Raw genomic sequence first — 12,559 nt, 5'->3', positions numbered from 1 at the left:
TTTCTAAAACCAGGTTGAACATCTGGAAGTTCACGGTTCACGTATTGCTGAAGCCTGGCTTGGAGAATTTTGAGCATTACTTTTCTACTGTGTGAGATGAGTGCAATTGTGTGGTCGTTTGAGCATTCTTTGGCATTGCCTTTCTTTGGGATTGGAATGAAAACTGACCTTTTCCAGTCCTGTGGCCACTGCTGAGTTTTCCAAATTTGCTGGCATCTTGAGTGCAGCACTTTGACAGCATCATCTTTCAGGATTTGAAATAGCTCAACTGGAATTCCATCACCTCCACTAGCTTTGTTCATAGTGATGCTTTCTAAGGCCCACTTAACTTCACATTCCAGGATGTCTGGCTCTAGGTGAATGATCACACCATCGTGATTATCTGGGTCATGAAGACCTTTTTTGTACAGTTCTTCTGTGTATTCTTGCCATGTCTTAATATCTTCTGCTTCTGTTAGATCCATACCATTTCTGTCCTTTATCAAGCCCATCTTTGCATGAAATGTTCCCTTGGTATCTCTAATTTTCTTGAAGAGATCTTTTGTCTTTCCCATCCTGTTGTAAATGATAGGAGTGGCTAAAATTGCCAACATTTAGGAGTCAGAGAAATTGCATTCAGAAATGAGCACATCAGGAGAGTATAGTCACAAAGCCATAGGGGAGTTCTTGGTTAGAAGACCCAACATGAAAAAGACACAGCATTTCCTGCATTCTCTCCACTTAACACAGCCCCAGTACAACAAGCAATCAGATTTGCTGGGCAAGGTTCTTCCCCTTTATTGACCCAGGGCCTAGCATAACATCAGTACCTGACAAATATTTCCTGATTATATGTAGGGATATGCATCCAATGTAATAATACACGATCTCAGTGAAGAATGGGGTAGATCTATCTGTGCTGACATAGTAAGATTTATTTATTTATTTTTTTAAATTTTTAATTTTGCTTTATTTTACTTTACAATACTGTATTGGTTTTGCCATACATTGACATGAATCCACCATGGGTGTACATGAGTTCCCAATCTTGAACCCCCCTCCCACCTCCCTAAGATTTATATTAATTAAAAAAACAAAGTGCACACGTGTTAATGCTATCAGGTGTGTGCACGCTAAATTGCTTCAGTGGTATCTGACTCTCTGTAACTCTTCAGACTGTAGCCCACAAAGTTCCTCTGTCTATGGGATTCTGCAGGAGTGAGTTGCCATGCCCTCCTCCAGGGCATCTTCCCTACTCAGGAATCAAACCTGAGTCCCTTATGCCTCCTGCATTGGCAGGTGGGTTCTTTACTACTAGTGCCACCTGGGAAGCCAATAATATTCCATATAATTATATAAATGATAAATGTATCTTTTTTTCTATAAGGATAATAATAGCTGATACAAACAAAGCACTCAGTATGTTCCAGGCACCTGTTTAATCCTTTCTGTTGGGTGGGCAGTACCGTGATCCTGTTTAAACAGATTGGGAAATGGGGACACAGTGTAGGCGACTAGCCCAGGATCCCACAGCTAATCGGGGACAGAGGTGAGAGCTGGAGACGGGCAGTCCATGCTTTCCACGATCCTGCTTCTCACGCAGCTAAGTGTTAACCGGGAAGAACTTGGGTGGGACATGGTGGAGAGAAGTTTACTTTTATTTCCTACTCTTGAGTATTCAGAACACTATTTTACCACATGCATTATTACTTTCATCATAAAAAAAAGCTAATTTAAAATTATTTTTTTGAGAACTGAGCTTTAGGTACAAGGTGACAGCGTCTCTGGGGACCTCTCGGGAGGTCCTGTGGGCTGCCTGATGACGAGAGGGATGGGCTGAGGACGCAGCCCAACTGGCTTGTGAAAGGAGATACAAGGGGATAACTGGTTACTTTCCATATAACTCAAGTTGAGCGCAGGCAGCGTTGAAAGCACAGTGGCCAGTCTCTGGCTTTGGTTTTCCCAGTGACTTTTGCTTTGGGAAGTTTCTCTCACTTGGAAATTCTCCACCGTGGATTCCTGCATACATGGCTTCAATGGCTTCATCCCATTGATTTTTTCTTTCTTTCCTTTTTTAATTAGGCAATACAGTACAATAACAGAAAAAGTTAAAATCAGTTTGAAAGGGGTAAATGAGAAATCCTACTCCCAACTTCTCGGTTTCCATCTTGACCCTTGTAGCTACTACTTTTTTCTTTCTTTTGTAAACTTTCAGTGATTGCTTAGGCATATTCAAGTTTTGGCTAAGATCAAGTGGTGGCTCAGACGGAAAGCGTCTGTCTACAATGTGGGAGATCTGGGATCGATCCCTGGGTGGGGAAGTTCCCTGGAGAGGGAAACGGCAACCCACTCCAGTACTCTTGCCTAGAAAATCCCATGGACGGAGGAGCCTGGTGTCCATGGGGTCGCAAAGACTTGGACATGACTGAGCGACTTCACTTTTTTTATGCACTTATATATACTTCTTTTTTTTTTTTTTTTTTTTGGCTGTGCCTCTCTGCATGTGAGAGATCTTTGTTCCCTGATCAGGGAACACATATACATCCTTATTTTTATTTCTTTCCTACATATCCAGAGTCACTGATTTTTCCTCTTTCTAAATTGGCACGCACAGAGCTTTCTCATCGCCACCCCCCCTTTTTTAGAGCTAAGTAAGTCCCTGTCCATTGGATGGGTTTAATGGGTCTTCTCTGAGTGTGTTCCCTTGACCTCGCTGTTGGCGTTGCTGAGGAGTCTCCAGGTTTGAACCAGTGTTTCTTCTCTGCTTCTCTGTATTTAGATTTCTTTCCAAACAGCAACTTCCTAGCAACTGACCGCATTTATACCCACATTCCCCTTAATGAGGGGTAACCGGAGGCTCTTCTTCACCTTCTCCTCCAGGGCACACAGTGAGGGCCAGCCCTTCCTTGATGGCCCTTGGGGTAGCAGCTCACACCTGTTCCTTTTCCTGGTTAAAAACAGGCTCAAAGTTATTTCCACTTGAATCTCTTGTCACTGGCAGTTTTCATTTTCTTGGAAACAGGTGTGCTGAGGCGGACTCCCCCCCCCCAGGTATAAATGGTTAGAGTTTAATTATAAACACCTGTTGATGGAGCCCTACTTTGGCTGAATAGGTATGAAGTTATGTGTTTCCTTTCTCTTTTTGTTTATTTTTTAACCTGTGTTTTATCATGGCTCTGACTTTGTTGTCTAATCGCTAACTTCCAAACCCTCTGAACAGCTCCATCATGGAGCAGAGGGGATTATGGGAGGAGGAAAAAACTCACCCGCAGAGATCTCTGGAGCTTGCCTTAGAGAGGCAAAACACTTGGTTAATTGAGGATTATCCTGCTTTAGCAATCATCCCTTTGGGTGTGAGCTGAGCAGGGGATGGCAATACTTCGTTTTAATGAAGGTGTTGGTGTTTCTCCACCGGCCTATCCTTCACAAGCGTTTTCTCCCCGGCTTTGGTGGCCCACCCTGGAGTGCTCCCCTCTGCTGCCAGCATGCCCACCCAGCTGGAGATTGCCACGGACATCATGATTAGAACCTTCCACCGCCACTCCTGCAGGGAAGGAGACAGGTTCAAGCTCAGCAAGGGGGAGCTGAAGATTCTCCTGCAGCGAGAGCTCACGGAATTCCTCTCGGTGAGTCCAGCTGTCCTCCCCATTCAGGTGAGGGTGGAAGCCGTGCCCGTCCAGGGACAGCCTCTGTGACCACCGTCGCCTGGGCTCGGTCCACACCATGTAATTCCTATCGAGATTCTAAATACCAGGGAGCAAACACTAGGACCTTTGCTGTGTCTGTGGGCACGTACCACTTTCCATGGTGTCTGGAGGGGCGGGGTAGGGTTTCCAGGTGTTGGAAATTATATTTGAGGCTTTTGTCAATTATTCAGTGTCCCAGTGCAGCAAAAGTACAGCTAGTTATACTTGGTTGGAGCTATAGTGACACCAGTTACACCAGCTATAGTTACACCATGACCTGGAGCTCTGTCCAGCTGTCTGTCAATGAGTAAATATGATGTTTGGGGCCAGAAATGAAGCCAGGGGTACTGCACGCTGTGGTAGCAAATTTCCTAGTGAATGATAAATACTAGCAAGTTTGTCAGCCAAGAACAAGCTGATTGGGACTGAGGCAGGAGATGTCTGGCCTGTGAACAGCAAACAGATTTACATCTCAAAACAGGCAGGAGTTGAATAAATCCACAGGTGAAACCTTACAATGGAGTGTTTGGAGCCTGCCCTGAGGAAAATGCTCACTCTGGTGTTTTTGGAGCTTTGGAGTTTTAGTACACTTTATAGCCTGGCATGATGTTATTCTGTCCAAACGCTGTGTTAAGACAGCAATAATTATGACAGTCTTTTATCCCCACCCTCTATGGGAAAAAATTTAAGAAATTTAACATACAATGCCTTTTTAGTGATTTTAGGAGTCCCCAAGAACATTTTTATTTTTCAAATTCAATTTGGCAACTGTCATGTAACATTTAGAATAAAAGACTCAGCAAGTGAAACTTGGCACATTGATTTATTCAAGTGAAATTTGTGATTGTTTTTGATTGAACTGATCAGCTTAGTTTAAATGTCCAGCCGTTTAGTGGTTGGCAGCTAATAAGAGGACAATGGGAAATTCTTGGAGGAAATGAACTATACTTTGGGAAACATTTCTCATCAACCTCTAATTATAGGAAAAGCGGGTGCTGCATAGCCCCATCCTTTCTGAACCTTGCTTTCCTCAATGGGCTCCTTGCCTTCCTGTCCACCAATAAAATGGAGTCATTCTTACAAGATCTACCCATTATTGGGAGCCTCTGTTTTGTTTTGTGATACACAAAACAGGCTGTCAGATAACAGATAATATGACATACCTTATTGGGGACAATACTTCTACCAAAAAAGTATTCGTTGTTCATCTGAACTCCACATTTGATTGAGTGTCCTGAATTGTTATTTGCTAAATCTAACAACCTGGTGCTAAGTGCTCATAAAAGTGTATTGAGATATCCCCTCAATTTGTAGGAGATATTATTCTCCTCATTTGATGAAAAAGGAAATATTAACACGTTAAGTGATTTGCTCCAAGTCTTGTTGTTGGTAAATGGCAGAGTCACTCACGCTCCCTGGTTGGCTTCAAAGCTTCCTTCTTTTCACGTCTCCCCACGCCCCCTGACCACTGCTGCCTCCCCCGGTTCTGGCCCTCCACCTGTGCTATCTGAAATGCATTATTCAGCATCAGCAGCTCACTTTGACGTGTTGCCGTTTGCTCCTCTTGGTGTTTAGGTCTGAGGACTATATGGCCTGGGGGCAGAGGCCCAGACTCACTTAGAATGTGTGCCCGGGTTCAAACCCACCTGCAAACAGGCTCTTGGAGATTGCTTTCGATGCTAAAAATGGAAATGGAGACTTCAACGTAGATAAAGGGAAGGGGTGATTTCAGTTGTCATGAACCTCAAAACCTGGGAGTTAGAAGCTTTCTTTTTCCTTTTAGTGCCAGAAGGATCCCGAGCTGGTTGATAAGATGATGCAGGACCTGGATGCCAACAAGGACAATGAAGTGGATTTTAATGAATTCGTGGTCATGGTGGCAGCTCTGATGGTCGCTTGTAATGACTACTTTGTAGAACAGCTGAAGAAGAAAGGAAAATAAAGACAAGTAGTAAGCTAATAAAAGGCAGAAATATACCCACAGTTACTGTTCGTCTATTCCTTCCAGAGCCATAGCCACAGTAATGCCGTTTATAGGTATAATATACATGTATTATGATCAGTTGCTAGGATTATTAGGCGATGTATACGTTAATAAATTGATTTTGAATAAATATTCCAAATCTTGTATGCCCTACTTGGAATTTTCCTATGTGTATGGAATTTTCCTATTTTTATTGAAGTGTAGTTGGCTTTCACTGTTGTGTTAGTTTGAGGTCTATATCAAAGTGATTCAGCTATATATACATGTGTGTGTGTGTTTATTCATATATATATATATATATATACACTTATATATCTTTTTCAATTTTTTCCAATAAAGGTTTTACAAGATATTGAATATAGTTCCTGGTGCTATTCAGCAGGTCCTTTTTATTTACCTATTTTTTATATGATAGTATGTATCTATTAATCTCAGTTAAAAATGTTATATGCTTTTTTTGTCTGTTAAAGAGAGACCATCACAAAAATTAGCTCTTTCAAATGAGACTAGAACTTAGCAGATTTCTCACAGATGTTCATCACCCTTCAATTGTACTTTGAATTTATCCTATTAAAGAAATAAAGTGGTTCTTGCATCCTCTTGTGATTCTGCTTCAAGAGGAAGAGGCTGTGGGTCTGGGAGCAGAAAGACCGAGAAGTGGGAAGAAGCACTGGCTTTCGCAGTGAGTTAGCTCAGGACCTCTGGAGAAGGAAATAGCAATGCACTCCAGTATTGCCTGGAGAATCCCATGGATAGAGGAGCCTGGTGGGCTACAGTCCACAGGGTCACAAAGAGTCGGACACGACTGAGCGACTTAACTTTCAACTTTCAACTTAGCTCAGGGAAGGGCTAAGTCCAGGGCTAAGGCGTTCGGCCACCCTTGGGGCCTGGTGGAGAATTACTGACTTGCCCCTGCTGCTGCTAAGTCGCTTCAGTCGTGTCCGACTCTGTGCGACCCCATAGACGGCAGCCCACCAGGCTCCCCCATCCCTGGGATTCTCCAGGCAAGAACACTGGAGTGGGTTGCCATTTCCTTCTCCAATGCATGAAAGTGAAAAGTGAAAGTGAAGTCACTCAGTCCTGTCCGACTGTTAGTGACCCCAAGGACTGCAGCCCACCAGGCTCCTCCGTCCGTGGGATTTTCCAGGCAAGAGTGCTGGAGTGGGGTGCCATGCCCCTGGGGTCATGTAATTTTTTGGCAAGCGTCTTGTGGTTTCCTCTGGGCTGAGTTTCCCTGGCCAGTGGGGAGGAGGGCTTCCTGCACCTGCTCTGGGTTCCCATCCCTTCCTGGTCTCAGCAAAGCCCCTCCAATGTGTCCTGCGCCTCTCAAATAAACTGCTGACTCAGGGTCTACTTGGGGGAGACTTGTGATGGGTCCTTTGGAGAATTTAAGAAAGGGAATGGTGTGATTATACTTTCAAGTCCTTGTCCCAGCTGTGGTGTGAAGAAAGAGCTAGAAAGGGGGCAAGTGTGGAAGAGGCCGTGGGCTGTATTCTGAGGGAGAATCAATGGCATCTCAGGCTGGAGTCTGAGCAGGGAAGATGAAAAGAAGCAGTTGAATTTGCCATCTTTCGGAGGTGAGAGTGATAGGGCTTGCGGAGGGATTGGTAACGAGGCATAGAAAAGAGAGCAGTCCAGGACCATAGGGTGGGCACTCTGTTGCCTATCTGATATCCACTCCACCTCTCTTCCACGTACTAGAGCCCTGGTTTGTGCAGGGTAGCAATGAACTGAGCTAAAAAGTCTTATTCCCCAGCCTCTCTTACATCTGAAGTGGAGCTTGTAACACAGTTCTGGACAATGACAAATAAGCAGAAATCTACTAGGAGTTTTTGGCAATTTTTGCTATTTCCATACAGGCTCCGTGCCTTACCTTGTTAATTCCTTCCTTTTCTTTTCATTGGCATGTAGCTGTGAGGCTGGAGGTGGGGCTGCCATCTTGCAACCATGAGGACAGGGAAGAAAAAAGGAGGAGCCGGGACATTGTTGGCTGAGAGGAATCAATAGCTGCACAGCCCTGGCCTGCCTGCCTCTGGTCCTCTCGTTATGTGAAAGCAAAGAAAAACTGCTCCTTGGTTAAGTTGGATTCCGTTATACACAGATGAACGTAATCCCTAATTAGATTTTGGCTCAAGCAAATGATGCACTTTACGGAATGGGAAAGACTAGGGTAGGAGCAGCTTTGTGTGGGGACATATGGGAAATAGCTCTGTTTGAGATCCCTGTTGGACATCCAAGTGGAGGTATTACATGAGCGGTTGGATATAGGACCTAGTCCAGATCTCAGATTAAACAAGAGACTGGGAATCCAGATTTGGGAGCCATTAGCATCTAGACGGTGTTTAGCCACAAGGCTAGAGGAGATCATTTAGGAGGAGAATGTGGATAGAGAAGAAGAAATGTCCAATGGTTAGCTCTCAGGGAAAAGGGGAGCCAGCAAGTGATACAGCAAAGTCGTGGTCAGGGAGTAGGAGGAAAACCAGGCAAGTGTGGGGCTTCAGGAGCCTAGGGAAGAAAGTGTTTGGAGAAGGAAAGAGGGTGAAATCCGCTGAGAGGAGGAATAAGTTGAGAACAGAGACGTGCCCTTTACATTTGCCAAGACAGGGGTCATCAGTGAATCAATGACCCTGACCAGAGTGATTCTTTACAGAGGCGCCTGTCTCCCTAGTTCAGGCTTCCCTGGTGGCTCAGACAAGAAAGAATTCGCTTGCAATGCAGGAGACCTGAGTTCAATCCCTGGGTCGGAGAGAGCCCCTGGAGGGCATGGCAGCCCACTCCAGTATCCTTTCTTGGAAAATCCCATGGACAGAAGAGCCTGGTGGGCTATAGTCCATGGAAATGCAAAGAGTCGGACATGACTGAGCAACTAACAATTTTATCTCCCTATCTGGCTGCTGCTGCTGCTGCTAAGTCACTTGAGTCGTGTCCAACTCTGTGCAACCCCATAGACGGCAGCCTACCAGGCTTCCCTGTCCCTGGGATTCTCCAGGCAGGAACACTGGAGTGGGTTGCCATTTCCTTCTCCAATGCATGAAAGTGAAAAGTGAAAGTGAAGTTGCTCAGTCCTGTCTGACTCTTAGCGACCCCATGGACTGCAGCCTACCAGGCTCCTCTGCCAATGAGATTTTCCAGGCAAGAGTACTGGAGTGGGGTGCCATCGCCTTCTCCGATAGTAGGTGCTTAATAAATATTTAATAAGCAAATAAAAGAATCTGCCAATTGTTGATTTTGTAGTGCTAAGTAAGACTTGTCATTTTTTTCTTTAAATAGGATAGTATTATTTTTTATTTCCCGTAAGCCAATTCTGAACAGATAGGACAGAGAGAATTTAGAGGTCAGAACATTCTAGAAAAGAAGTATTTATTTCTTCTATCCCTCAAAAGGTTGGAAGAAAAAAAATTGAACACTTTTTCAGGGATATTTAGGATTTTTTTCTTATAAGAAGTTATATTGCTTATGCAAGAGAAGATCTGACTATTCCTCAGGGGTCTTTAAACTTTTCATTTAATTTGGTCCCCAGGTTTACATATTCTTAAATGGGCCACTAATTTATGAGAAGTAAATCCAAAAATTTCCCACATTTTATTCAAGAAAGGACATTCTCAACAGGGAGAAATAAATGGAAAAACAATGTTCATTTCCTGGTGTTTCTAAAAATCGATCAAAAGTGAGGAAAAGCAATTTATGTGTCAAATGAGATTTCAAATGAGTAAGAATTACATGATGTACCAAAAGCTCTTTTCTAGTAGAGACTTTGTTTTATATGTGTGTTAGGTATTTACAATAAGTTTGCAGGAGGCAAAATTGATTATTTCTTCTGCTCAGAGGCACTGACCTTGCATTTCTGGAGCTTAAATCAACTTTAAACAACATTCAAGGGTCATCTCTAAATGAGTACATTCTGATGTTTATCATTTTCTCAATGTGGTTACTGGAAGACAAGGCTTACGAAGGCAACAGCCTACGTTTGCTTGGGGCCCTAGCCTGGATATGTGACTGACAATACAGACAGCTAGGAAGCATTAACAAAGCTCCCAGACGTTGAGTTTTAATTTTAGAAGCAGATTTTGTATTTGCTTAAGAATCAGGGGCTGAAAGAAAGCTTTCTGGAAGCAAAGAAATGGGGAAAGGATGTTAGAACATGGGCCTAATCGTGCAGGTCTGAAGTCCCAGGACATGTTGTTATTTGGGGTCTCCTGGGGTGTGAGAGAGCAGGGAATGGGGCTGGAGAGGTAGGGCTTGGAATCAGAAAGGGCTTTGAGTATTAATGTGAGAAATTTGAAACTTATCCTGAATGTAATGATACATCATTTTTTTCTTATTACTTAAAGCAGTTTTTTTGTTTCTAAACGTCCCCCTAAAATATCTGAATCTTTAAAGCAGTGTTTGGTGTGTTTTAAAAATTACTAGTTTTATTTTTTGGCTGTCCTGGGTCTTCGTCGCTGCGCGGGCTTCCTCTGGTGGCAGTGAGCAGAGGTACTCCTGCGGTACTTGGGCTTCTCCTCGCAGTGGCTTCTCGAGCGGAACACAGGCCCTAGGTGCACGGGCTCCGGTGGTCCCAGCTCTGGTGGGACACAGGCCCTAGGTGCACGGGCTCCGGTGGTCCCAGCTCTGGTGGGACACAGGCCCTAGGTGCACGGGCTCCGGTGGTCCCAGCTCTGGTGGGACGCAGGCCCTAGGTGTATGGGCTCCTGTGGTCCCAGCTCTGGTGGGACACAGGCCCTAGGTGCGTGGGTCCCCATGGTCCCAGCTCTGGTGGGACACAGGCCCTAGGTGCGTGGGCCCCCGTGGTCCCAGCTCTGGTGGGACGCAGGCCCTAGGTGTATGGGCTCCTGTGGTCCCAGCTCTGGTGGGACACAGGCCCTAGGTGCGTGGGTCCCCGTGGTCCCAGCTCTGGTGGGACGCAGGCCCTAGGTGCGTGGGCCCCCGTGGTCCCAGCTCTGGTGGGACGCAGGCCCTAGGTGCATGGGCCCCCGTGGTCCCAGCTCTGGTGGGACGCAGGCCCTAGGTGCGTGGGTCCCCATGGTCCCAGCTCTGGTGGGACGCAGGCCCTAGGTGCATGGGCCCCCGTGGTCCCAGCTCTGGTGGGACGCAGGCCCTAGGTGCGTGGGCCCCCGTGGTCCCAGCTCTGGTGGGACGCAGGCCCTAGGTGCGTGGGCTCCCGTGGTCCCAGCTCTGGTGGGACGCAGGCCCTAGGTGCGTGGGCCCCCGTGGTCCCAGCTCTGGTGGGACACAGGCCCTAGGTGCGTGGGCTCCTGTGGTCCCAGCTCTGGTGGGACACAGGCCCTAGGTGCGTGGGTCCCCGTGGTCCCAGCTCTGGTGGAATGCAGGCCTTAGGTGCATGGGCTCCTGTGGTCCCAGCTCTGGTGGGACACAGGCCCTAGGTGCGTGGGCCCCCGTGGTCCCAGCTCTGGTGGAATGCAGGCCTTAGGTGCATGGGCTCCTGTGGTCCCAGCTCTAATGGGACGCAGGCCCTAGGTGCACAGGCTCCGGTGGTCCCAGTGCTGGTGGGACGCAGGCCCTAGGTTCACGGGCCCCCGTGGTTCCTGCTGTAATGGGACGCAGGCCCTAGGTGCACGGGCCCCCGTGGTTCCAGCACAAGGGCCCGGTGGTTGTGGTGCACGAGCTTTAGTTGCTCCACAGAACATGAAGTCTTCCTGGACCAGGGATCGAACCTGAGTCCTCTGCACTGGCAGGCAGATTCCTGTCCCCTGTACCACCAGGGAAGTTCCTAAAGCAGTGGTTTTGAATTCCAACTTCACATTATATTCACGCAAGGTGTTGCATAAAAATAGAGATGAATATGAGCCCCCCTCCCACTCAGATGCTGATTCAGTTGTCCTGGGTGCGGGTGAAGACGGTGGTGGTGGTGACAGCTTGAGCACCTCTGGTCCAGCCTGGATTCTGCAGCTCATGGGTTTTATCCAACCTATTCTCTCAGGTTGGTGCCACTGGCTGCCTGCCACCTGGAGAGGCTATTTTTCCCCTTGACTTCTCCACCTTTCTCAGTTTCTTATCAAGAAAGGGAATGCTATGAGGTCATTATGTACGTGTTTTCAAAGACTGTTGACTACAGTGAAAAGTGTCTACTGTATAATATTAACTTTAAACAAAGGAGGTTTGATATGGTCCCAATCTGGTTTTTAAAAAGTGCTATAACATGAGTTTTTAAGATACTATCTTGCTTCTACTTGCAGTTTTTCACTTTCTTTATCCCAGTCAAGAAAAGTAAGGCTTCCTTACAAAGTGAAGGCCTGTGCAAGTTGCCTGAAAACCACTTGTCTTCCTAGCTTTTGTTTTCCAGAGCTAAAGCCATTAAGGTAATTACGTGAGAAGCGTCCAAGGAAAGTGTCAAGAGAAACGGAATTATAACCTGAAGAAAGGGTTTCCCCAGAGCTTTGGAGGAGAGATGTTTCTGGTCCTTAGAGAAGTACAGGCCTCAGTGTCTGAATGACCTCTCCCTGGAATCCTCTTCTAGGATTCCCATCTCCCCATCTTCTTTGATGTAGATCACCTACTACATGGGGGTTGGTGATCAGTTAAGGGTATACTCTGGGTTTCTACCATTGCCTTTTGCAAGTTTAATGTTGTTTTCTCCAACTTTCCTTTAGAATATAGTGTCTATTATCTTGAGGCTTCAGCCAAAATTCTATTTTAGAAAAGAGCCTGGCAGGGAACCCCTCTAAATGTTCTTTGTAGGTGATTTTCATGTTTTCTTTATACTTTTATCTGATTTCTGATGCTTCTGATGTTTCAGTAATGAACAATAATCAGAAGAAAGTATCCTGTTATTTATTTTTATTAGAGCATTCCCATACTTTAGCTTTACATGTCTTTATTCCTTCCTTACCCACCTCTTACCAACTAAAATGTCTTTTTGTCTGAAACCACTTTGTCACACTTGCCTTTC

At 45.8% G+C, this 12,559-nt stretch overlaps 1 protein-coding gene across 1 annotated transcript; it reads left to right on the top strand.

Annotated features, from left to right (window-relative positions):
* The first annotated feature begins 3,464 nt into the window (after positions 1-3,464).
* Positions 3,465-5,607, top strand: S100Z (S100 calcium binding protein Z). The gene is made up of 2 exons (XM_068966704.1): positions 3,465-3,605; positions 5,449-5,607. Exons 1-2 carry the CDS (start codon positions 3,465-3,467, stop codon positions 5,605-5,607), a joined length of 300 nt encoding a protein of 99 aa, XP_068822805.1.
* Positions 5,608-12,559: the final 6,952 nt, after the last annotated feature.

The sequence above is a fragment of the Capricornis sumatraensis genome, chromosome 2, assembly GCF_032405125.1.
Source record: "Capricornis sumatraensis isolate serow.1 chromosome 2, serow.2, whole genome shotgun sequence".
In the NCBI taxonomy this organism is placed as follows: domain Eukaryota; kingdom Metazoa; phylum Chordata; class Mammalia; order Artiodactyla; family Bovidae; genus Capricornis; species Capricornis sumatraensis.
Note: the sequence above shows the minus strand (reverse complement) of the source record. Positions and strands in the feature narration are given on the sequence as shown.

Coding starts and splice junctions, on each gene's coding strand:
- S100Z (XM_068966704.1), top strand. CDS start 3,465: ATGCCCACCCAGCTGGAGATTGCCACGGACATCATGATTAGAACCTTC. Junction 3,606..5,448: donor AGCTCACGGAATTCCTCTCG/GTGAGTCCAGCT, acceptor TTTTCCTTTTAG/TGCCAGAAGGATCCCGAGCT.